This window comes from Photinus pyralis, unplaced genomic scaffold (assembly GCF_008802855.1).
Source record: "Photinus pyralis isolate 1611_PpyrPB1 unplaced genomic scaffold, Ppyr1.3 Ppyr1.4_LG5, whole genome shotgun sequence".
Taxonomy (NCBI): domain Eukaryota; kingdom Metazoa; phylum Arthropoda; class Insecta; order Coleoptera; family Lampyridae; genus Photinus; species Photinus pyralis.
The window spans coordinates 8316401-8343454 of NW_022170596.1; the positions used below are offsets into that span (position 1 = coordinate 8316401).

General features: G+C 36.7%; 2 protein-coding genes across 5 annotated transcripts in view; both read right to left on the minus strand.

Annotated features, from left to right (window-relative positions):
• Positions 1-7151: 7151 nt before the first annotated feature.
• LOC116171904 (probable elongator complex protein 2) lies at positions 7152-10945 on the minus strand. 2 transcript variants are annotated; one of them, XM_031488938.1, is made up of 10 exons: positions 10769-10945; positions 10423-10720; positions 10160-10375; positions 9689-10110; positions 9482-9637; positions 8344-8524; positions 8136-8288; positions 7926-8091; positions 7386-7880; positions 7152-7334 (listed from the first exon to the last, which is right to left on the minus strand). In XM_031488938.1, exons 1-10 carry the CDS (start codon positions 10889-10891, stop codon positions 7184-7186), a joined length of 2361 nt encoding a protein of 786 aa, XP_031344798.1. In that variant the 5' UTR covers positions 10892-10945; the 3' UTR covers positions 7152-7183. The 2 variants fall into 2 exon arrangements, with proteins under 2 accessions (XP_031344798.1, XP_031344797.1); XM_031488937.1 differs by having other exon boundaries at positions 10423-10945.
• Positions 10946-13924: 2979 nt separating this feature from the next.
• The window catches only part of LOC116172092 (dedicator of cytokinesis protein 3), a 33548-nt gene continuing 20418 nt past the window's right edge, over positions 13925-27054 (minus strand). For 2 of the 3 annotated variants that reach the window (XM_031489224.1, XM_031489226.1), the window contains 19 exons: positions 26462-26731; positions 26124-26415; positions 25831-26074; positions 25599-25785; positions 25299-25552; positions 24958-25248; positions 24756-24915; positions 24475-24709; positions 24388-24405; positions 21583-21745; positions 21295-21537; positions 21052-21246; positions 20862-21003; positions 20410-20576; positions 19854-20359; positions 19663-19804; positions 19299-19495; positions 19063-19250; positions 13925-16118 (listed from right to left, as the gene is read on the minus strand). In XM_031489224.1, coding sequence (XP_031345084.1) covers positions 15589-16118; positions 19063-19250; positions 19299-19495; positions 19663-19804; positions 19854-20359; positions 20410-20576; positions 20862-21003; positions 21052-21246; positions 21295-21537; positions 21583-21745; positions 24388-24405; positions 24475-24709; positions 24756-24915; positions 24958-25248; positions 25299-25552; positions 25599-25785; positions 25831-26074; positions 26124-26415; positions 26462-26731 — 4424 coding nt within the window. In that variant the 3' untranslated portion in view covers positions 13925-15588. The remainder of the gene's footprint in view (positions 16119-19062; positions 19251-19298; positions 19496-19662; positions 19805-19853; positions 20360-20409; positions 20577-20861; positions 21004-21051; positions 21247-21294; positions 21538-21582; positions 21746-24387; positions 24406-24474; positions 24710-24755; positions 24916-24957; positions 25249-25298; positions 25553-25598; positions 25786-25830; positions 26075-26123; positions 26416-26461; positions 26732-27054) is intronic. The other variant, XM_031489225.1, reaches the window with a different exon arrangement.

The window sequence follows — 27054 nt, forward strand, 5'->3', positions numbered from 1 at the left end:
CACTTGAAGCTCACAAAACAACACTGACAACTATTTAGCGAATGAACCGCACGAATGAACAACTACTAACGAACTAAACAAAATATCTGATGAGGTTTGATCAAATGTTTGAAGGCCTGCTTGATGGTTGTTTGAAGCGCGCGTCAAGCGGCTTGATCAAACATTTGATCAAACCGCTTGATCGTTTAGGGAGAGAGATCTTCGACAATTTTAGTGTTGAAAACACTTATAGGATGTTAGTTTCGAAGTTATATAATGAAATCCTCAGATGATAGCGGGCGGAATAGACGAAAGTGGGGAAAGGCGAGCAGCTTTGGTACGCGGCATTCTAAACAGCATTAAAAAATCCTAAAGGGTTATTTTCAAGTAAAAATATACACTTGCGAATCATTGCCTGTTTTACCTATAGTGCAACAGATGTCAAACATGAAGTAATACAAATTACCGAGTTAATAGAGTCCGTTAGCTGTGGGTTCGGCCACTATTCAATACAATAAATTTGGGATTACCACTAAACCCAATAGCAAAGAAAATCAAAATATACCGAACAGAGATAAAAAAAGATAGAAGAATGATTAGATTTAATACAGGAACCAAGTATAAAAGCTTTTATCTGCATAAAATTGGGCTTGTAAGAGGGTCTATGTACAGATTCTTTGACGAGGCAGATAAAACAACCGATCATGTGGTGAGTCACTGTGACACCTTGATCAGAGACTTAGTGGCTAAGAAAGGGGATAGACACAATGGGCCCTTGGTGTGCCTAAGTGCTGCCTAGTTGGCCTCCACTTGTAAATAGAAGAGAATACCTAGACGGCCAACATACGTACTTGAAGTAATATGGTTAATGATTGAAGATGTCCGATATAACCTATTAGCGACATTTTATAGGCGGATTGTCTAAAATTGAAAAAGTAGGGACGAATTTCGGACACTAAGCGGAAAGCCGTCAGAGAGAAAATTCCATACGCGTTTAAACCTTGGTGGAGCTCAAGCACGTGACGCGTTTTAAAATAAATCTATCAGAAAATCCGCTTTAGTGAATCTGTACCTGTACAGAAGATTGTGTTAAATATTCGTAATATTTCTTTACTGACCAAACTTCTGTACAGGTACAGATTCACTAAAGCGGATTTTTCTGGTAGATTTATTTTAAAACGCGGACCCAGAGGTTTCGTTAGACCAGACCTTTCGTGAACCCATTCAGTTTTATCGTGGAATTATAGTACCTACAATTAAATTCTTTCGGTAAAACCAATGTGGGATAGTTTTAGTATTTAGACAGTTTCAATCATTGAAAAATTCCACTTCGAAAGCAAAAATTTCAAGAATCAAATTAAGTAAATTAGTTTTGGTTTGCTCTTGCAATGGGCTATTAATAAATTATATTGCGAAATCAGAAAGTTGGAATTAAAATCGGACGATAAAAGTAGACGGTTCAAGACCAGATTAATTGAAGAGGTAAGGTAATTGCAGAAGTAATCGTATCGTACAAAGAATCCAAGAGACTTCAGCAGTATTCCTTTCGGAGATGTTATGAGGCTTATTATTCACAAAGTTCTTTCCGGGTGACTTATTCATATTTTACATATGGTGTTTATACGGTTATCATTTCCAATGTTTCCGATGTTTGCATGGATTGCGAAACCTGTAAATTTTTTTTTTAATTGTTTTGTCAGTTAAAATATGAATATTCCTTTGAATTTTTTTGCATGGCGCCCGAGATGTGCCTTTGATAACAGTGGGTTTAGTGTGTTGCTTAGTACTACTCTCCTCTCCACAGGCCCAAAGATTGGATTTACATATTGCTGCTTGAACCACCTGATCCACACCAAAAATACAAAATAGTGAAATGTCACGTAGACACCTCACCTTACCTCAAGAAAAAACTTTAATTACTTATTTCACACCTATCAATCCAGTCACGTAGAACTTCAGGGGTAACACTTAAATAAATAAATGAGACCGTCATGCTACTATTCATTACTTCAAAAAAAACCACAAAAACTAGATTTACAAAAAAAAATTTTCACAAACAATTTATAAATCACACACTCAGCTCTCCCAAATTACACGAGACTCTAAATTTACTGGGTTCGTAAACACACCTTAAACACCTAAGTCTAAATACCTATGCACTTTAAATTTCCGCAACACTATCTAACATAAACCTAACCGAAACAAATTTAATGTTGATTAAACAGCACAGACGACAATAAAAAACCAGATACGTGTAGCGTTTTATTACATAATACAGGAATAGGAACTATTTTTATTTTGAAACATGAACAGAATGAATGAACTATTAATTATTAAATTTGTATCACCTAGACAACCTTTGTATTGTTTTCCTAGGATGTACCGATTGGCGTTAATGGTCGCCACATACGCAAACAATAACGTTGCGTTAACACAGAATTGCCTGCCACTGAGCAAATAAATTAGGTAACACAAATCCTGAAGTAAACGAAATTAGGGCAAGAAGCAGTTGCATACCGATAAAAAACAAATTTAAGTGAAAAGTTAATCCTAAAATTAATTCCCGTATAAAGCAGAAAGAGTTATCTGAAGGAACAATCGATTTAACTGCACAAAGTTTTACAATAAATAAACGTAAACCAACTGGGGTAATTACATTGAACAGAATTTTCTAGTAACCTTCCATGATGCGTTTTCATTATAAAATCGTATGAAGTACCTCTACAGGAGATATTAACGTGGCATTCGTTTCAAACATTTTAAGAAAGAATGTTTTTCACAAGGAAGGAAAACATTTCTGGAGGAGATAAAATGGTAGATCTCTTGCAGCCACTTAAGTTTCCTTGTGTTTTTGTTCATGAGAGATAGTAGGTATATATTGCAAACTAAAACACACTAGTCGATCATTTTAAAGTCTAATATCTAGCGTAGATAGGTATACATTCTACCTGCTAAGATAACGAAGATGAAGTCAAATAGTTTAAGTACATCTTTGCATACTTCTACGAGATCATTAACTCCGTTATCTTTGCTCCCTAAAGGGCCACTTGCCGAAATAATCACAGAATTTCTAATTTTGTATTGCTAAATTTACACAAACTTAGAGATCGTTATCGCACTATTGTTGCCGAATATTACCTTTATACACACGATTATTGAGTTTATTTCATCAACATTACGCTCCGTCATAACCGCCAAGAAGCTTCAATTTACTTCAAATTCAAGCTCTAAATTGCACTTTTATTACCCCTATCCTTACGAAGGTGCTCTATACTTTGTGCTTATGTTGAGATGAGGGTACCGATCAATAATTAGTGCTCATTTTTTCCACACTATACCTACTGTATTTTATGAAATTGCTTGAGAGTCCACTTCTTCGAGAATTTTGAAAATATAGGAATATTCACCGTGATCTAGATATAATGAGCCTCTCTTTTCATAGGGATTAACCCTCTCTTTCCTTGTCTAAGGATTAACCACTCGATATGACCGATGATTAAAACTTAAAATTTTACTAAACGGTTGGGGGCATTTTATATTGAAAATAGAAACTTTTAACTTCTTCCTATATGATCTACCTACAAATACTAGCTATAACCCTCTTATCACAGCACAGTTCAGTATGGATCCAGCAAGGTCCAGAAAATAAGATATACCTAAGGCTTTCGCCTTTTTTTACTTCATTATTAACGAGCCCCTAGCGAGTTTATAATTTTGCGGTGTCTCGATAACGAATGGACCAATTACGATGAAATTTTGTAGGTGGATTCGTTATCAAATTTGTAAATCGAAGTTCGTGAATTGGCAATGTAGCCCAAAAAATAAGGAAGGCCCTATTTTGTCATCTTCGTGAGTTATGAATCGCGAATTGCATGAAAATCAATTCATTTCACATAAAACATAAATCGCAATTCCAAATATTGAGCCTAATCGATCGACATTCGCAGTGCCCTTTTCGCATCTCGATCATTTATAAATCGAATTGCAAACTATCTGATTTTGATACATAGCCATTTGGAATAAAAGCAAATGTAACGCCCGTTTCAAAATTTGATTTTGCGCATGCGCAGTGCCAGCTTTCTTATTTATGGAGAGATTTAAATGAAATTTGATACATATAGGAACTTGGAATAAAAGCAAATTTTACGCTTTTTTCAAAATTTGGTTTTGTGCATGCGCAGTACCAACTTTTTTATTTATGAATTTAAATAAAATTTACATAGGCACTTGGAATAAAAGCAAATGTAGCGCCGGTTTCCAAATTTGGTTTTGTGCAATTAAATGAAATTTCATACATATACACTTTATTAAACAAAAGCGAAACTAACACCAGGTTGAAAATTTGGTTTTGCAAATGCTATAGCCATACCCACGTTTTCTATATTTGTTTCGGTACACGTTTATTTAGAATCAATTGGATTCCCTTATCGTTCACCATCTTCCCCAGGTAAAAAATAATTTTTCTATTTCGGTGTTACAATGAGAATTTTGTGCAACTGTTTTCGGCAAAAACAGTGTTTCAATGAGTTCCATTGTAACATTGTTTTTGGTAACTTTTCATCTCTACGTTGGCAGTTCGCCAAGACGTCAACGTCAAATCATCAGATGTGAAATCAAATTACGTAAAATTTATGTTTTCCTTTATTTTTGGTACACGAAGAACTTAATACATTCCAAATCAGCAGTTTACACATCCACCATAAATAAATGTATCTACGAATAAAAAATTACACATTCACGGAATTTAATGTTTCAAATGTCAGTGTTGTGTTTATCTACGCTGTCAACTTAAAATTTGTCAACGTAAATGGTGTTGCCAACTTAAGACATATTAATTCTAAAGTTTCCTCTAGTTTTTCATAATTACTTTTTAATTAAATTAAAGCCCCGAAATAGAAAAAATAGTATGAAAAACACGTATTACAATGCTTTATTGTAATACTCCTATCTTGTGGACACTCGTGGCTCCGCTTCGCTACGCCACTCGTGCCACAAGATAGTCGTATTACAATAGGTCGCATTGTAACACTTGTCTTTCAATATACTATTCTTCATCCACGCGATATTAACGAAAGTTTACAAATGACCACGCGTTAAAAAACGTAGGCGTCGGCGCAAGGCACACTTCAATTTTTTTATTGCCCCATTGTTATGATAATCACGTGGTTTAATTGTTTTTCGCGTTATCGCCGTTATTATATGATCGTTCCATCTGCACAAACTTACGCCCTACTTGCTGACTGATTCCGCGACGCGTATTACTTAGAATTGAAAATCGAAACAAATTACTTGTACGATAAAACGATAACCAACCCCCCATTATGTGGCCGCCGGCCGGTGCTGTTCGGTTGCCCGGGCCAGTTCAATTTGCCAGTCCGCCACTGCCTTGAACGTTATGTAAATGAAAAAAAATCACCCTTATACCGGGTTATTCATTAGAAGTGAGGACAGTTTGAATTTCCCGCAAATCAAATAAATTATGAAGTTGGTACTAACTGATGATCTTTTATTTAATTGCAGTGGTGTATCATCATGCTTTGAGTAAATCGTTTACTACAATCTACAAATACTGCTTCTGTTTTACCACAAATTATAAATTAACACTAGACACAGTCACGTTTCTTACATATTTTAGTGCATCAACTCTAAACATTGTTCAAAATGGAAAAAGTAATAAACCGCAAATGGCACACAACAATTAACGGCGACACTGGTTTCTTAAATGACAGTCATGGCAGAAAAAAACGAAGTTCAAACCGTCAATCTACTAATGCAAAAAATACTAAAACCTTACGCGCGAAATTCAAGCGATCATCACTTCTAATGAATCACCCGCCGGTATATAGTTCAAATATAATAGTAGGTAATTGCAAGGAATTCACTTACTGACGACCCTTAATATTAATTTAGGGTTTTAGTGCGAAAAAACTATGTTTTAGAGGCAGCCGAAATACGCCAATTTTCAACTGACGCTTGAACCCGAACGGTTCAACGAGGAAAAAACTAAATGGAGGAATCTATCAGAAAATTTATGTACTTTCAATTTGAATAGAAAGGTTATTTTCGAAAAGTTGATAGTTTTCGAGTTGTAAGCACAAAACTGCAAAAAAAAAATCTTTTTCTTTTCTTCTTTTGTATTTTTTTGTATTTGTTGCGTCATGAAATTTTGTTGGCAAACCTTCGGATTCAGCATCCCAAAAAACATATAGAATCAAAGAAATCAAAACTACCCCACAACTTTCCTGGTAAAAATATAATTTAACTGGATTATGACTCGATTTCGCAATCTTTCGAGTACTCGGCGATAGTAGACTTAATTTACGGTTTGCCCCGGTGGAACAAATTCTTTGTGGACGATTTCACGGCTATCAAAAAAGGTAATGACCACCGTTTTTACCTTTGACTTACTCATACCAGCTTTTTTCGGGCGGGGGGCGTGCGAAGATAACCATTGTGAACTTTGGCTTTGGTTTCCGAGTCGTATCGGAAAAACCAGTTCTCATCGCCTATAATAACTCGATCAAGGAGCGTGGGATCGTTTTCCACTTGGTCCAAACAGTCTTCTGCGACGGTCATTCAATGCTGCTATTGCTCCTCAAAAAGGTTCTTTGAAACTGTCTTCGCGCACAACTTTTTAATCCCAAAATCGTCGGTTAAAATTTGTCTGACTGTTTCACGGTTCATACCCAGTTCCGAGGCCAACATTCGAACTGTTAACCGCCGATCTTCATGGATTAGGGCGCGCATTCGCTGTACATTCGCGTCCGTCCTCACCTCGACTGGTCTTCCGTTCCGCGCCTCGTCATCCACGCTTTCACGCCCCTACTTAAACTCTTTATGCCATCGAAACAACTGAGCACGACACTATCCACTTTTACATTCAAATACACCCCCGTGTGCTACCTAACCATAGGGGTATGTTACCACGGCCTTGGGTTCAATTTTTTACTTAGATCCTCCTTTTTCAAGCGAGAAAAATCGTTGAGTAGCTTTATTCAAAGAATCACCTAACATTCAAATATCATGATCAGGGCTAAATAAATGTTCTCACACGCCCTTAGTTCTGAAATGGACTATCTCGTATATTGTTTCCGTGCTTGCATTGGTATACACTTGAATGTTTTCAATACCTGTTTGTTTTGGAATTTTTAGGACATATTAACAATTACAAATATCTAAACAGATATACATTTTATTATCTCGATCATGTGTCATTAACATTAATAGTGTATATCCGAAGCGTGTAATCAGAACCACAACTTGCCAATTGCAATCTATTATTTCGTACTTTGCTTCCTGCTTCACCAACAACTGGTCGAAAACTCAATCGCCTCACAGTCAAGTGATGAGCCGAACTGCAAAGAAGCATCATAAATATTTTCACACTTTAATGAAAATGTACAAACCGATTATCTAAAATTGAAAACAATTCCCAACCCTTGACGTTCCATTGGTACAGTTTTATAATACCACTTTCGAAACCGACACCTACCAAATAGGAACCTTCCACTGTAACTGGAGCAAATGCAAGTGCGGTAACAGATTCGCCCTTAAACTCCAAAACATGTCCTACTGCTTCATATTGACCTAGAACGTCCTCTGGCGGTTTATCGGGATTGCGCCCCCAAATGACAACTTTTCCATCACGAGAACCTGTTGCAAAGTATTGCGAATCGTGCGACCAAGCGCAACACCAAATAATTCTGGTGTGTATACCCGTTTTCTTATCGGTTGTTCCTTTCAGCTGGAATGTGTTGGTGTCAGTATCTCGAGTAAATATGGACCAACGACGATCCCTGGATACGGAAAGTAAATGTTTGGAATCAGGGGAAAAGGCGAGTTGGACTATTGTTAGGGTGTGAGAATAGAGTTTTTGTAATTGGGTCCAAGTTGATGTATCCCTGCGGTCAGACTTAGAAAATTTACAATGAGATGACAGAAATTACCATATTAAAATTGCTGCATGTTCCTTTGTCGTCGATTTACAAGCTGAAGCAAGTAAGACGCCGTCAGGACTAGCAGCTAAAGAGTAGATTTCGTAACCGTGACCGTACAGCTTTTGAATCTCAGGCCATAAAGTGTTTTGCAGCAATGTTTCCTCAGTAGGAGGCTCTGTATCAATTCCCTGTGATAAAAATATCGCGAAATAATCTTACCGGCAAGGTCCACGGCCTTGAAATATGATTCTTCAGGATAGGGCTCCTTTGTAGTCTTAGCCGTAGCTTGATCTGCGTTGTCATCTTCATAAACGGCCTTGTTCGACAAACCAAGCGAAGGAACGGCGGCACCTTTCGGTTCTACAGTTGCCGCTGTGTAAATACAACAATGATTGTTATATAACAAATAATTAATATGTGTACTTGCATTCCTCGTAGCTATCGTCAATGTGGCATATTCTACAAAAGTTTTGTACAAAATTCTTAGGAGCCTTGAAACTTCGGACTATCTTTTCTTCGGCGCCGGACGCAAATTTGTATCTGGATAAAACGGCGATGCAACTCAAGTCGTATCCGTGCACTTGCGGACGGGAAATTTCGTGCCACGTCTGAAACCAAACGCGGGCTTCAGATTATAAAAATAGAACCAGTGAATTGCGTGATGAAGAAAATAAGAATTAAGTAATTATAGCAGATGTGGATCATTGTTCCTGTGAAATATAAGATGCCTTCTAGATTTATAACCAAATTGAATTGTGTTTAATCTCAGTCTTAACATAGATGTCGAAATGATAAATTCGCGGTTATTTTATAAATTAAGTGTCTGCAAGTAACTGATAATTATTGAAATGTTATAAATCAATCTATTTCACGTCCGTTATAAATTCATCAATAATTAATTTTATATAAATACATCAGAGAATTAAATTTACGTTGCAATATTAAAGAAGAAACGAAAACTTTAAAACCGCCTCTCAAATTAGACATTTGGGATTCTATTTATTTTGAAAAAAAATTTTTAATTTCTACTCCTGTTTTTCCATTTTTATATGATCAATTTTGTGCTTTTCTTCATCAGAACGCTATTTTTTTATATTGAGTAGTTTGCTCAAGAATTTTACTTACATATGCAGAATCGATTATACTATACAAGAAACAAATGAAGAAACAAATGAAAAGTTGTCATTGTCATTATTATTTGTCATTGTGCATCCACCAAACAGAATAAATTCGATAATAAATGGGAGCCTGTTGTGGAATGGTATTTTTAGTTGCGCATTTTTTCCAACAAAAACTTTTTATACAGAATGCTTCATGTAACAGTGACCAATATCACCTATTATTTTAAATACACCCTATATATTATTGAATTTTTGATTTGTTGAAACATTTCATGTACAGCGTTTTATACCTATCTTCATTTGTTTTAAAAAGATTGTGTTTTCAGATTTAATGCAGAAATTAATATTAAAAAAAGAAAATTGTTTGATCATAACCCCATTTTGGACAATATATTAAAATAGAAACATTTCGAAAGGGCAGATAAACAAAGCAGCTTTACTAACAGTTATCTTATCACCAAAAGTCCAAGGAGCATGAATTCTTGTAGTTTGATCTGTGGAAACTGACAGCAAAAATTCACCTTGTGGCTCCCAACCCAGGTCAGCAACTTCATTAAAGTGTCCATTTACAGTAACAACTGGATCCCACGAATCACCTTCCTATAAAAATTACCTTATGATTACATTAAACAACGCTTAATAATGAATTACTTTACTACAACTCCATATATGAAAAGCTCCATGATAGCCGTGAGCTAAAATAGTATCACCATTCGGCCCAAACATTCCCCCATAAAAACCAAGAGTATTGCCACCAACTTCGCCAACTCTAACTTTCTCCAGCCACAAGCCGGAATTGGCATCATATCCCCAAATAATCATACTTTTATCGAGTGAAGCTGATAGAACAGTGAAATCTTTCATGTTCCAATTCACAGAATACACCCAAGATTCATGTCCGGCTAGTATTGACTCTAATGATATCACACAGTCATAATTCGACGTCTTAACTCGGCTCTTTTTTAAAATTAACTCGTACTCATCTGCAGAAGGTTTGGTTGAAACATGTGAAAACCGCCACAAACGTATCAAGGAGTCTTGAGATGAAGAAGCTAAAATTAAATCGCCCCGATCTAAAATCATTTTTGAACAACAGAATAACCAAAGCGCTTGAAGTAATACCATCCACTGTAAAATCTAAACCTCGCACCCAATTCTCATGCCCCCTCAAAACTTCAGATTCGCAAAATCTGTCATTGTCCTCGACATATAGCTGAATATTAGAGTTATCCATGCCGCAAGCCATAACCAAAGTTGTTGTGGCCGGTAGGAATGCTATCCGCATTGCCATTGCAATACCGTAACCAAACACTAGATTCTGTTTTAATTCAAAATCACCTAAAATTCTTCCGTTAGGTAAAACTTTGTTTGAAAATGGATCCTACCATCCACATTTGACCTGGTCCACACCTTCACCGTCGAATCCAACGAAGCAGTGGCTATTACTGCAGCTTTGCATTCAGAATCTCTATATAAACAGTCCACAATGTTAACGTTTGATTCGTGACCTCTCAGTACAAACGAAACATAATCGTCACCCTTCAAACTCCAAACAATAGCATTTCCATCCGATGAACCGGAAACAAGCTCGGTTTCACACCGAGGCCCAGCAATCCATTTTACGGAGTTGACACGTTGTGTATGGCCGCATAATGTGTTTAATATTTTTCCTCCACTGCCCCACTTGAAGATAACGTGAAAATAATGAGCAATTTGAAGGTTATGTCTTACCCAAGGATCGTAAATTCGAATGGAATTGCAGGACGCAAAGCAAATCAAGTTATTTTTACCCCAGTTTACGCAGGTTGGGGTTTGATTAGACGAGCACGATGTGTAACACACTTCAACGGACATTATTTAAATTTTAAGAATTGTAAATAATATGTAAACACAACACATGGCAGTAAAATTTAAATTGTTTGGCTGTGTCTAATATCACATCCTGCACGTCATTTGTGAATGTGGATCCTATCCGTTTCTTATACCGAGCGATCAAAAATAATTATTAGTTTAAATTTCCTGTAAACCAACATTTTTAAGTTTGGTAGTCCTGTAATAAGTAATGGGCATTGAACTATATACTCTGTAACTGGAACGGCATCGCCCGTAATAAACCGTTGCCAGGGGCCGTGGAGAATTTTTGTGAGAGAGAGATGGGTAGAGGTAGGTATCCCTTACCTTGTTCCACTCATGTGGGCTTATGGGATGGTTTATACTACGTCTTACATTTTCCTTATTTTTGTCTAAAATAAGTTATTAAGAGATTTGCTAGAATAGTCATGAATTATGTTGCATATACGTGCAATCATTTTTATAATAAAAATTCAAATATTCAATTTCATGGGTACGTTTTGATAACATTTTTCAACCTCGACGCGCGCATTTAATATTTTTGCGCATGACGGCATTTGCACCGCTCAGATTTCTTTACTAATGTACCTCACACTCATTTATACTGTCCTTATGAATGATAATTCTTCTTTCCCACTGTTTAATACTAATTCAATGATTCCACTCGCTAGAGAGCATCATATGAAGAAAAGCGTTAAAGCCACCAAAACCTATAAAGCCGTTTTGACTTACTAATTTGAATATGCTTTATTATTTAATTTTTTACTCAACATTATTATTGATACTGCTCACTAATGGGGCGAAAAATACCTTTAAGGATTGATTTTTTTATTTATTACCGATTCCTTCGGCGTACAATGAACGTACATTAAGAGGCGTCAAAGTGTAAAGATAAAATATAAAAGCATAGGTACACATATCACACAGGTATATCACAAAAGTTAGAGTAGAAAATATCACGGTTTGCATTTTCTACATCCATATCCATCCACATATGCTTTAATGGTGTAGAAGCAGTTACATTTGAAAAACTTTTTTAATTCCCTACGAAATATTCCGAAGGATTTGCAGGTCTTGAGTTTTTTTGGGGTCAAGTTATAAAGGTGAGTTCCGGAAAATATGGGAGACCTTTTGTAGAAGGTGTAATTCTGACCTCATATAACTCGGTGTACATTTCATCTTGGAAGAAAACTGGGTTATATAAGTAGCGCAATTAACCCTCTGGTCCAATTACCACTACGAGTAAATTGAATTTTTGCTCTTAAAGTAACCATGATTCTTTAAACTCATTTTATTCTGAAAAAAAGTGCTTTTTTAGATTTACTTTTACCTCGACGCCAATTGTAATATATATATTAGGTACCTCCTTGCTAATATATGTAAAGTGTACGTTACAAACGAACACAACCAATGTTTATAACTTTATTTTACGTTAATAAGTAAATGGAATGCGTCGAGCCACCATGAATGACATTAATTGACATTACACTTGTAACTTCAAGAATCAAGTATGTGAGTGTGTGAGTGAGAAATGGCGCAGTTTACCACATTATTAAGTATATATTTTAAGATATTCCATTAACAAATCGATATTGGCTCTTATAAAAGCATCGGCAAGCATTTATCTTTATCTTTCTAAGGCCCCAACCTCCCAGTTTATGTACTTATCTGTATTTTTAACCAAATACGTGTGATCGGTCCTGCATATGCAATACAAAACAACGTGCCAGACAAGGATGAGAATACCTACGTTATGCTGGTTGCCTAAAATCATTGCGGCACGCGATTTTGGCGCTCGATGCCGTTCCAGTTACAGAGTATATAGTTCAATGGTAATGGGTAAGCATATATGTAATATATGTGGGTAAGTAACAATAATGGCTGGTATAAGCTCATCCAATCTAACTGCACTTTGAAGTTCCACAAGGGTTTGTAATTGGTTATCCAAAATTTAGTTGTTTATGAAAAAACAGCTTGCAAGGCGGCTTTTTGGCGGCAGTGTAATAAATAAATAAAAATAGATTAGTGGTGTAATTACAGAGTAAAGTGGTTGCGTATTGATACAATAACATATGGTGACTGCCCAAGCTGCATTTTTAGTAATCCAGAACGTAATTACATCAACGACTTGAGCAACTCGCTAAAGTGAATAGGACCCTAAAGGGGTCATTTTATTGCCCCACTACTTAGCCCCATTCTAATTTTCGTTTTTTAATCAATTTTCTAATAAAAAAGGATGTCCAGGATCCATGCTTCAACGAACGCAAAGGGAAAAAAATTGTAGCATTTGGCAATCATTCTTTCAATTTATTATATGTATCTTAAATAGTTTAATTTTACATGTTCAGATTTATGGATATTTATTATTATTTTACCATTATACCACCTTCCTTTGGATTAATGACCGCCACTATTCCTTCAATTAAAAATATATGTCTACAATGATGTGAGCAATACTTCAGAGTAGGTAGTGTTCAAACTTTAAGGTAACTTAGAGATGACTTCTAACTTTGTAGTTGTTTGTATTACTATAATTGCCACCAGCACGATTACCTCTTCTAAGTTCCGTAATTTTAATGTTTTAAGTGAGGCTCCACCGACGGCACTGGAACTAGGAGCACGACTATATGAAGTAGATATTGGGCGATTTGCAGGAGTAACAGCGACTTCCTTTGTATCACTGTAATGTTTGAGATTACTGTCGATGGGTGGAGGGTTGATGTTTTTGAACAACAAACTAAAGATTGGCATTATTCTCTACTGCCTTGTTTGTAGCTGAGTCGGTTACTTATTTCTTTGAAAGGAGCATAATGATTGCATAAATTGTAATGTTATGTAAGGAATAACACACATTTCATAAACTTTACTTCTCTATCTCATAACTTACAAGTAGAGACAATACAATTACGAATTCTACTAAGAATTACAATACTTGGTCAATAGTACAAAATATATGACTATTAAAGACTTTGTTTATAAATATCATTTATGACTAGTATGTTGATATTAAAATACTTAAAAATTGTAATAAAAAGAACAATTTAAACATACAGTAAAATGTAGGAGCATTTCATAACAGATATTCCAAACATATAGGAACTGCTTCCAAAACAACATACTCAAAAACTTTTAATGTATGAAAAAATTGTAACATGTTTGTATAATTAGCACCACTTTGCTTCAAAAACCCATCAAATATAATCAAGCAAATAACATTGATTTGCAGAATAAAAAACAGCAACTGATAAAAATCTTTTGTGTTTCGAATGAGTATGCAATAATAGCTTGAATACTGAAAAGTTGACAACTAAACGCCTTGGTGGCATATCGAAAACGTTACGTGAGCACATGACAGTTCAATTATAAGGCGACCAGGCACTAATTAATATTAATTGTTGTACCATTTTTTTACATTCATATTCTGTGACAGACTTTTCTGTATCCTGGCTACAATTGAGGACTCTCAATTATTCAGATGTAGAAATAGGTCTTTAAATACCACAAATGTGGCAACTTTAGGGCCTAAAATGTCATGGTAAGTTTTTTCGGACCAGGCATTATCAAAGATTAACAAATATAAAGAGATTTAACGCTAAACGCATATATGTGTAAATTTTAAGAAGAAGAATTTATATTCGGATATGCATTTGCGAAAGTACATTCAGTTTGATGTACTTTGGCAACACAGCATTGTATGTAGGTAGCATCAACATTCATTGCAAATATCTGGGCAGACACAAGAATCCTACCAGTTGAGTAGATATATGGCCACCTATGCCAGACAGGAGGGTGGCGTTACAGACAGTGATTTTCTAGAGCACGCATTTGGGCGAAATTCATGTAACACGCCAGAATTGTGCTTCCAAATAGGTCTGTTTCATAGAGAAACATGACTGTTCAATAGACTTGTTCATATTAAACAACCTGTTTCACCTGTGAAACTGACCTGTTTAATGTATTGCACAGGCCTATCGGCCAAACTCGTGAGCTAGAACTCACTGTCTATAACGTCACATGGCCCTATATCTACTTCAACGCGTCTCTGGGGGAACAACAACGCCCAAACTGCTGATATAGTTTCGGTAAGCAACACTTTGTACAGAATATCTACCTGTGCCCACAAGAATTTGAAAATCCAAATGTCAACGTTTCATTAACCTCATCAATAGCGAACTCTTTATATTTACTATTCTTTGCGAATACCATCCATTATTTTTAGAGTAGACAAAATAGCATACTGGCACTTAACCCCAATCATTTGATAAATTACTCAAAGTGTACCAGTGCAGGCGCAAAGCAAATAATCAAGAGTCAATATTTACTATAAAGTTGTAACTCCAAAATAGCATTAAATGTTGCCCTGATTTTAACAGTAGCAAATGACACTATGTATTGCTAATATGTAACGTTGGCACTCTGTTATATTAAAAAATATATGACACCCGACTATACTTTCACTAATGGCCTGAACGAGGGTCCATTTCAAAGGAAGCAAAGCAGACATTAGGCCCAACAATACATTTTGCTTACTTCATGTGACCCACTCAATATACGACTATACACATTAAATAGACAATAAAATTCATTGCATAAGAAAATACTTCACAATATTAAAAAAATGACCCGCACATTCTCGGATTTCTGGAATAAATACTCTTGGGAATGCTTACGTTTGAAATGAAACCGTAATCACACTATTACTAACACGGATTTTCGCTACTTTTACCAACGTCCCCATTTTCGTTTTGTAATTTAGGTACCGAGTAATTTCCGGGAGAAGACACATCGGCTTCAGCCGGCTTCGGTTTACGTTCTAAGCTACCGCTACCTAAATCGAAACTAGAATTTAAACTTAACTGTAAACCTAAAGTCGCCTTCGGTGGTATAGGAGGGGGATTTTCCATTTTGGGGCTAAACTCTTGCGGACTCGAATTGATGTTCATCTCCTGTTGATGCGTACGTAAGTCGAATTCTTCGTAGCAGGTGTTATTGAAGTTGTTAAGGTGCGAGTTATCTGTAATACTAATGCCTGAATCGCGCAGATCGTGACCGTCTGGTTCCGGTTGTGTAGTAATTGCCGCTGTGATGTCTGGGTTCAAATCTTCAAGGGAAATGTCGACGATCGAGTCTATGCTAAATATTGATGTGGTGGATAGTTTCTTTTGTCCCCTTTTAGGAATATTTGGAGGTGGTTCGCTGAGAGTAATGGAACCAGGTCGTTTGTCAGGAGCTGAAATTTGAATGTTATAACAAAATTTTTGTAAAAATAGAGCAAAAGCTATGACGTATTTAGTAATATTTCAGTATGATGGCCCTATTTCCAAGTATTCACAAGGAACTTTATGTTACAGGTTTGAAATACGTATGTGGAGAAAAGTAAAAAATAGAGATGAAATTGCAAGTTTTTGCGCTCTTGCTCATGGTACTTTGATTTCACTGTTTTGGTTAGTTATTTTTGGGCAATATTTCACTAATATTGTGGTGTACACTGCAGGGGGTCTCGTTTTTCTATGTTGAAATAATGCCAAATTGCCAACAATGAGAGCGAGCCACCCTGCAGTTGAAAATTTATATGCTGTGATAATAATTTGGGTTTGGCATTGGAGGTGTGAAACGGGTCATCCTGTACAATGTTGTGATTTATTTTGTTTACGACCATAAGAACACTTTGTCAAGTGGACACAGAATTTTGGGATTTTATTTGCACAATTCGACAAAACTATAGACGTGCTTACAATTACACCACCTACACCTTAGCAGTCATAAATAACAGGTTAACCAAGTGGTGCCAAGTCCTGCGAACCTTACAGACCAGTTGATTTTAATCAAGTAATAACAAATGAAATGCTTGTTCCAGAGAGGAATCCCCTGTTACAGGATGCATTACAGGGACGGAAAAGCACTGGCCAATTAAGTTGATTTAACAATTTATTTTCTCCATTACAAAGAACTCATGATTGTTGTTCACGGTATTATTATTTTTTTTTTTTTTATTTAGTAAAAAACAATTTCACATTGTAATACATGGTCACAAACAATACATTTACGAGGTGGTCTTCACAAAATCAAAAAATTCTTTTTCGTTATAGAACGCGTTATGTATCAACATAGATTTAATTTTTTGTTTAAACTTCGGTATACAGTTTACATTATATGACCTAGGCAGTGCATTAAAGTAACGGCAAGCATTGTACGCCGGAGATCTCTTAAAAAATGTATGATTTGGTTTATTTAAGCAAATTTTACCCTTTGATCTAGTGTTGTGATTGTGTATGTCACTGTGGGTCACGAATTTACTCCTATTCCTAAAAATATGTACAAGACAAGTATACAGGTACACAGAAAAAAATGTTAAAATGTTGTGTTCGCGAAAAATATCCCGACACGTTTGGGTAGGGATTAAATTAAATATAAGTCGCAGGATTCTTTTTTGTAAAATAAAAACACGGTCAGAATAACAAGAGCCACCCCAGACGATGACGTTATAACTAAGTGCAGAGTACACTAAAGCGTAATATACTTGTAGCAGTGCATCTCCTCGAATTGTGTTTTTTAGGTTTAATATTACATAGAAGGCTTGGTTGAGTTTTGCACAGACATTAGAGACATGATCGATCCAGGACAAATTAGGATCAATGACAATGTCTAAAAATTTAGCATTGTTGACCCTAGGAATATTATTACCCTTCATCTTAAAGGAAAAAGTACTTGGTGCGGTGTAGACAGAGTGAATTTCTGTGAATACGGTTTTACAGTAATTAATGGTCAACCCATTTGTAGAACACCATATGTCAAATTGTTGTAAAACTTTGTTTACTTTGATGGAAACTTCATTTGCGTTGTGTCCACTAACTGCAACGGTGGTGTCATCAGCGTACATGAAAATTTTTGCGTCTTGAATGTATTCTGGGAGATCATTAATGATGAGAAGAAATATTATAGGACCAAGTACGCTACCCTGAGGGGTACCCATGTCTGTGTTGTAGATGTCCGACAGGTTTCTGTGTATTTTAACTCGCAGCTTCCTATGTTGGAGATACGATGATATCCATGAGTTAATGTTTCCTCTGATGCCATAAGCTTCTAATTTGTCGCATACCATGTGACAATCGACGCTGTCAAACGCACTTGATAAATCGAACTGCACGGATACAACTACTCTTTTTTCATCAAGTTCGTCGAATAAATGCTGGATGTACTCGAAATTTGCTGTAGCGGTGGAACAACCTGGGCGAAAACCGTACTGGCGATCAGTGACGATTTTATGTTTGTCCAAAAAGGGCCACAGCTTAGCAACAAAAATCTTCTCTATCTTTGAGAAGACGCTTAGGATAGAAATAGGTCTGTAATTTTTTATTATTTTTGGATCGCCTTTTTTTAATATCGGTGTTATCAAAGCTAACTTTAATGAATCAGGAAATTTACCCTGGACGAATGAAGCATTTATCAGTTCAGCTAATCGAGTTGATATCTTATGCGCATTTGCTTTACAGACCATGATGGTGATTCCATCGTCTCCTGAAGATTTCTTATTGGGCAAAGGCGTGATAACATTATATATATCCTTAGCCAATACCGGATCAAAAAACATGCTGACAGGGTTGTGTTGTTTGGACGTTGTGCCCTTTAGGCTATTAGGTCGCGCTTGTGAACTACTGAAGTGTTTGACGAACATCTTACATACTTTTAAGATATCTGATGTCACTTCGTTAGTTGTGGGAATTAACAACATAATGTCACGATCTTTAGCTGGGTTATTATTATTGTATTTGATCAAATTCCATAATGTTTTGGATTTGTTTTGAGAACTAGTCAGAGAACCCCTGTAACATCTAAGTGGGCATAATTAGAGTGTAACTAACGCCATCTCTGGATTCCTTTCGTGCCAAAACGCACAAGTCCCAAATCATAACATTTTCATTCCTATCCGGAAGAGACTCTTTCAACAAGCACGTGAAGCGGAAGTTTTGCTAATTCTATGAGTTTAATTGCACAAATTAGTTAGTAAGCCTTTTTTGTTTTTGCATTTTATGTTCACTATTAAGAAAAACTCTCTATGTATAAGTACCACATTGAAACAAAACACTATTGCCTATAATTTTTATTTCAATTCATATTAGACCCATTGCTGGCCAGCTGGGGAACTGGTAATATTAATAATAATTTTAACTTACTATGCGATCTTGGAGGTAATGGCGGCGCTTCCTCCGTACCACTCTCCGGCCACGAATTTCGCATAGTTGATTCGGTTGGCGTGGCGACAGAATGCCTAAGCAAACGCGGAGAAGGTGGCTTGGTTAGGGATCGCTCGCGACTGTGAGTTGGTTTCGGAGGTAGAACAATTTCGGAGGTGTCCAAATCCCTGGGAAACACAAATGACGTAAACCTACTTGCCAAATATTCGACCTACCGTGACTTCATGGGAGGTAAACTAGAATAATCGACACTTCCTCTTGTCGGCGTACGGGCCGAGTCCAAAGGATTGGTTGGTGTGGTATTGTATCCTTGGGAACGTGGCCTGTTTTCCCTTTGCGGTATCGGAGGTGCGGTAGACACCATTGGGAGTGTTAAATTTTCACGGCTAGGTCCAAGGCGGTCTAAGAACTCCTAATAGAAGCAAATAGGTGATCAAACCAGAAATTTCAAAAAGAATTTATTGATTGAGGTTAGTACAAAAAGAAGAAGTTTAGTAATCACATGCAATGATGTTTATAACTTACAACATGCTGATTTACATAGAAAGTTACTTGGCTACTAGAATTACGATTAAATACCATTGGTTTTGTGTAAATATCGTCGTTTTCTAATATTTGTTGTTCGTACATCTGCCCATAAATTCCACTTGACCCAGAAGACCGATTACTATGATTCTCGTTGAAGTGTAATTTATCTATTGGTAATGGAGGTAGTGGAGTACTAAAATTGAAATTATATCACTCGTGAAATAAAATTTTACCAAACTTACTTCACAATACTCTCCGATTGTTGCCGTTTTAATTTGTTAATCGAACCTAAACTATGGCGCAATTGTGCAAATCGCTCTAAAAGTCGTTGATGTAAAGGTTGCACGCCACTGGGCGCCAATTTCCCATGCAGTTCTAATCCGCAAGCTAACACCTGCATGGCATCGAAAATTAGATTTTTTAGTCTGTACACGTGCGTCATATGCTCGGGAAATAATTTCGTGAACTCCTGAGTAAAGAACGCCTGCTGATATTTGCTGATCCCACCCTGAACGTTGGCGTCAATAATTCCTTGTAAGCGCATCGTAAACGGATTCAGGTTCCTTTTCGGTTCTGCAGTGTACACGACAATGAGATGACGAACTTCTTTTTCCACAGACTCCATCGTCTCGCACGCATATTGAACTGGTGCAATTTCTTCGGTATGCCTTGTCACTACCTCGAAGCATCTCAATATTCCAGGTAGTAAGCTCTCAATTTCCAAAATCGTTCTCTCTATCCATAATGTCTGCGTAACATACGCGATTAATTTCAGCAACTTACCACCAGGAGCCATACCTTAATTTCGTTATCCTTGTCTACAATACCTTTGTTAACTGGACGGTCACACTGAAAACGTCTGACATCGTTGTAATGATAAAAGCGAGATATTTTTTCGGGTATATCGCTCGCTAATACTATGGGGTTGGGTTCGGGGATCGGTTTCACATTACTTATCTGTATAACTGGATGCATGTGTCAAGGAAATTACACAGAACAATTTGACAGTAATTCAAGATCCGTAATGTAACATTAACATTTTGAGGGATAATAAAACTAGTTAAAGGCCCGTGTGGCGCAGTTCAGTTAAAGCTAAACTGTGGTGCTAAGAGTCCCTGGTTCGAATCCGGGTTCGGGTATGGATATTTGTAAATGTATAGTGAGTTGGGTTGGTAGAGCAGCCTTGGCTCAAACCCCGTCCACTCAAAAATAAAGGCAAAATAAAATAAGGCAAAATAAATAAAGGATACATTGTCCTTCTGAATTAATTATAGTATCATCAGGAGGCGTATTTTTCGTAAGGATATGTGCGGATGGAAATTCAGTCTGTAATCGTTGTGTAAATGCGCCTATTCTTTCATACTCTAAACCTCTATAAATAAATTGTTTATTCTGAAAGGTAAAAGTTAGGTGATTGGCGAAAATGTGTACAAGACTTACTCTAACAAAAAGCGGAAAACTTAAACCATAAAATCCGACACGAAAGTATTCCGGTTCGGGACGGAGTTGTGTTAAAATATTGTCATAAAATTTCGCTTGATATTTTAAAATATCGCTTAAAGCTTTATAGTTAAATAGCTGTGTTTCGTAGAGATTAGCCAACTCTTTGAGCAGTGGTATGCCTTTTTCCCAACACTAAAATCATGCGCATTAGCTTTAAAAGATTCCAGATCGCATACAAACCTTTCCCCTATCAAAATGGCTAATAATTAAATGATACAATTTTTCTTTCACTTCACACTCCCTATAACCAGCATAATTTGAATCTACAACTAATGTATTACTGGTCCAGGATAGCTGATCGGCATATAACATCATCGTGAAGCCCGCCTCTGTAAAGTTATCAGCCGACATATGCAGATCGTGTAATTTATAAATGTAGCGCAAATACATCTCCTTGCGATTGAATTCATTTTTGTAGAAGTTCTAAAACACCTACATGTCTTTTTGTTGGACCAGTCGAATACTCACAAGCAAATTAAAAGTACACGACATGCGTTTGTCGCGATTTTCGTCACCCTGTATTACACTGCGGTAGTCTAAGAGTCGTTCAAGCAACCGTGTCACCGAACTAATAAAAGCTGCTCCACTGTCTTTCCATGCCGGATCTTCCGACTGCACTCTATCCAGTAACCTTTAATCAAGTTATTCAGATTAAAATGACTACAATGTAAGGAATACAATATAACCTTGATAAATCAAATTCGATAAGTATACACTATAAAATGGTGTTCCTAAGCAACTGATAGATGAATGATAGATTTGGAACTTTGGCTTAGGGCGTTTGCACACTTTGCGACAGCGACGCGATTTACCGCATGTGATATCTCGTTCCGATATCGGATGAACGCTTTTAATGAACACAAGGTTGAATTTAGGTTTTCCGTTTATATCTTGAAAACTATACGCCCTAGCAACATGACCACTCAATGCAAAATGAACAATGCTTAAGTTTGCTACAAGTTTTACTCAGTCAAGTTTTCGATATCTCGTCCAGTTTTTGAGATATGTGCTCTGGAAAGTCGGTAATTTAAAAAAAAAAACATTTTTGCCTCACATTTAAATATTTAGTGTTTTGTTTTATTTGTTTCAGTGGGATGTTTTGGTGTCACATTTAACGATGCCGTGAGCATTGTGTCATCAAAATCAGCAGGAAGTGTTTTGTTTGTGACGAGAAAATAAATCAGCCAACTAGCCAATGTGACTTCACTTCATGTCCACACGTCAATAGCGTATTATTGATTATCGTTTAATAATCTACTACTATCAACTTCCAACTGGGAATTTTGCTTATTTCGAATTTGAAGGTGTACCTACTTCTTATTGTGGTTCGACCATAGGATAACAGTAGAAAATTGCATTCCTCCAAAATTTACGAGATATTCACGATTAAGTTTTCACATCGCCAGTAGATGTGTCTCGTCTAGAAGATCCACCCCTTGAGAGTACCCTCCTCCCACAATCCAATCTTGAAATATAAGGAATTATAACCGATCATGATAATCGGTTGAGGAGGAGTAATATTATTATGGTTGATAGAAATTGATTCCTTTCATTGAGACGTTTCATTACAGTACCGTGAAGGATAAAACCAGTACACCCCCCCCCCCCCCCCCCATTTTGATAAGAGGTACGAAACTCAATCTCAACCACCATCGACTGGTCTCAAAAAGGAGTTGCGCAGGAAAGTTATAGTTTCGAGAAACCAATTTCAATGAGACCTTTCATCAGAATACCATAAGTTTTGCTTGAGATCACTAATGCCATGCGTATGATATACAGGGTGTTACTAAATATGATGTACATACAGAAGGGGCTAATTCTTTGGCTTATTTTATGACTAAAAGTTCATATAAAATCCGCAAACGCCCCGTTCTACAAGGTGTTATAATTTCATTATTTTTTAGGAGATATTTAGCTCAAATTTGAAATATAAGTTATGCTGAAGGACTTACATCGTCGTGTCAATGGTAGTGAGAATCTACAAGGTTATGTTTTTTTAGGTGTCATGTACCCCTGAACTTTTTTCGGTGCGCCGCTGGTAAATTGTATGAGTGAATAAAAGAAAATTCTTAAAATGGCCCAGTTGGCCCTGGCTTTATTTGGAACTCTTTTCGTTTTTTGCCCTGTATCTCTTTGCGTAAAAATCCAATATGGAGCCCATAAGTAATAAGAAAGTATTAGCCTGTAGCTTATACATTTAGCGTGTTCTGGAAATTCAGATTCAGATTTCCCATAGAAGGTGGTAACGAGAACCGTCCATTTCCGACCATGTAAAATGAAAACAAAATTTGACATTTTCAGTTTTTTGGTGATATCTCAGTCAAAAGATCTTTCAAAAATTTCAAATGCGTTTTTTAATCACAAAAAGAGGCAACTTTGCCCCTATTTAACCAACACTGTATCTCTTACCGTTACGAAGATCACAATGGTGAGCCGCGAATTTGAACCTCCTTGTACCTTATATTTAGCAACATCCTGCATAATGCACTATTATGTAAATATTTTAAATGTACAAAATGTAGTTATTAATATTTCTATCATTCTCGTTCAAAAAGCTACACTTTTAATATATGGACGGTTTGTAGTTTGTATCTTTTTAGTTGAGATGTGAAAAAGTGGAAGTGATGTAAAATAAGAGAATTAAAAGCTCAAAGTAACGGCCTTTTTTCTCAAAAGAACACTGGAAAGGACCAAAAACCTTCTTTGGAGCGCCTTCTATTTCTTTCCCGAGCTTTCTGACGATCTCTAATCCTCTCCAGAATTAGGTGAGCCTCAAACGCTCAAAGATCTTGAAAAGGCGAGGAGGCCTAATTGTGAAATTTGATGGTGATCCCCAAGACTTCTTCCTATTTGTGCCCAAATTGGAAATTACCTTGTCAATAATATCAATAAAAAATCTTAATAGTGAGCAATATACTAGTGGGCAGTGGCACCAAAGGCCCAAGAGGCAAATTATGCAAACTTAAATAATAAGTTTAAGCTGACACATTCGTTTGACTATCCAAAGGTCAAACGCCTTTTGTGGGTATTTCAAATTGTTAGATCTCTTTCTCGCTCATGTATTGAAATGTGATGGAGAATAAAGAATGGTTTACAAACAGGTGACGCAAAGGTGGAAACGATTGTAGAAGAATATCTGCACAAAATGTGCCTAGAGAACGGAAGGAGAATACACCCAGTAATCTGCTCCCAGGAATGGAATTTTGATTCGCAAGGTTATACTGTATAACAGGCGTATCAATTTTTAAAAAAATTAACCACAAATACACTTACACTGCACTTAAATGTTCCCTGATAGCATAAAGTAGAGCAGGTTAATGTTAGTAAAAAAAGAAAATAGTAATAATAATAATAACTTACATTGTATTAAATAGCCTCCTATATTCATCGTCCCCTTTATTTTCCGAAATTAAAATATCCAATTTATCGATCAGCTCACTCTCCACCTGTCTAAAATTCCCACGAACCTTCTGCTCACACTCCATCATATCAAAGAAGATATGTAAAGTTGCCTTCCGCAACTCAATTTCGGGTACTAAAGTAACCTCTAAAAATGGTCCCACCATTGACGGTATAAAGTGTAGCTTATGTTCACCTAAAATCCCAGTATAAGTTAGTGATTCAGAGACACTTTGACGAACCGAGCTGAGACCACATCGAAAGTATTTGGAATCCCATAAGTACGCGCATGTCTCCGTACTTTTCAATGATTTTCTCTCTCTTAACCTCAGAGAATTGCTCCAACTGCAAGGACTGTTGCGTTAAATAGTCAACTGCAAGATTAAAATAGCTGGTCCACAACTGAAAACAACCAATCAATTAAGCTCAGAGACAAGTTTATACCTCTTTGTCGAAATAGCCAGTTCGAGTATCTAAGAATTTGAACGCGAGAGGTTGTGCGAGTTCCTGAAGCGCTTTTAACATTACGTTGTTGGCTACCATCTTAATAACGAGCCAATCGGGTGGATAAACTTCTTGCTTAACTAACTGGCGAAAGACAAGAAATGCGCGCATTAAAAAATCTTTTAGAGGTTTACGGTCGTGACTTGAGCCCATTAGAGTTTCCCACAAACGTTTGTAGTGAAATTCGTCGAATAATTGCAGGCATCCGATTAAGCACGCGACCAATTGGCCCTGGAAGCATACGTTAACAGCACACCTGGTATCTACCAGTGGAAACTTACAATCACAGTTATATTCTTATCAATTATCGCTAATACTGTTTGAATTAAAACGTCAAATGTGTTAATACAAAGCGTGTCCACATCGTGGTGAATACAATTATTGATCTTGCCCTGTTCTTCACAGTGCTTTTTTTGTTTGCATAAGAAGCCTAAAATTTCGCCTAGTATTTCGGTGCACAAGCGTAACTCATCCCTGTGAACCAAGTGATAGCGTAAATGTTTGCAGGCATTCGCCAACAACATATTTCTCGAGTCTACAAAACTGAATGATAAGTAGGTGGTAAAACAACTGGGACATACCATCCTCCTGGAAAATTTTACTGGTAACCAAGTTCTTAATTGCCATTAATTTCGCTTGAACCAATTGCGCCGGTAGTTCTCGTGGCAAGGAATCTAGTAACAACACAGCCCATTTTGTTACCTCCATTATAGGCAATACATCTATCAGAAGCTCATAGACGGCGCTAATTGACAACAGCAATGCAACCTAAAATCCTTGTTCCAAAGAAATGCACTAGTGTAATAAACATACCTGTGTCGGTATAATAACCGATGTAGCAATACCCATCATGTTGTTCAATGCTGAGAACACACTTTGCAAATCGCGCCGAAAACTGTCTTCATACTGGCCACCCGTTGCCCGCGAAAACAGCATTCTGCTTTGAATAATTAACTTGAAAATGTATTCCAAACTTTTAAAACATTTTTGGATCGGCTCTTGCTTGTCGGTTGACAAAACCCAATCCGCACAATGTTGAACGCTTGTCAGTAGTCCTCTGAGTAATTCATTTAGTAACTCTCTAAGTGACCGCTAGGGTTACTCACTTGTACACTAACGCCGCAGCAAAATGCTCCTTAATGTAAGCATCAAGTACCGGTTTAAAATGTTGAAACTTGGACTCGTCCAACAAACTGAAAATCGAAACCAAAACGTGAAAAACTAAGCCACTGTGTTGCGTGGAATTTCCGTCTTCAGTCGAAAATAATGCGAAGAGCGCATCTAAAACGTCTTGTAAAAATTTGACAAGCTCCTCGTCACCTAAACGTAATACTCTTTGTAACGACTCTTGAATTCTCTCAGGGTGCGATTTCCAGCGTAATAATGATAATAAGTCGACTGCAAAGAAAGATCAAACCAAAGTTCAAGTATCACCCCGTCTTACCGTTCTGCGTTAATTTCGTCGAACATAGCAATGTTTTAACTACCACAACTTCCTTGTGACTACGTGAGAAGGTTCCAATGGCGTCGTGGTTGCCCTCACAATCCTTACTCCAGTACGGAAAGGATAAGTACCCACAATTAAGCAGTTTGTCTGCATCTTCACATTTGTAAATGTACAACTCGTGTTGCCCGTCGAGTACGGCCGCACCTTCCTTGTCCATTAATCGTATGAAGGAGAAACCGAATAATTTCTTGTCATTTTTTTCACGTGCTAAAAATGTTTCATTCATAAATGACGTACCATTTGATAATCTTTCAGCTTTCTAACATGCTCAATTTTAGGTATTTGATGTTATTCTTCTACCCACAAATAAACCAAAAACGCTCAACATGCGTCAGGTTCAATTTCTAGTCTAGTCTAAAGACTCAAAGAGGCCCTTCTCATTTATCAGATATTTCCAAACTATTTATTTTTCTTATTGTGTGTTAATGTCAAACCATTATGAAGACAAGAATTTGTGCAGTTGTAAATAATAAAATCCTTGCTTCTAGAATTTCTCAGCACCGACATTGGAAACGTAATATGTAACACTT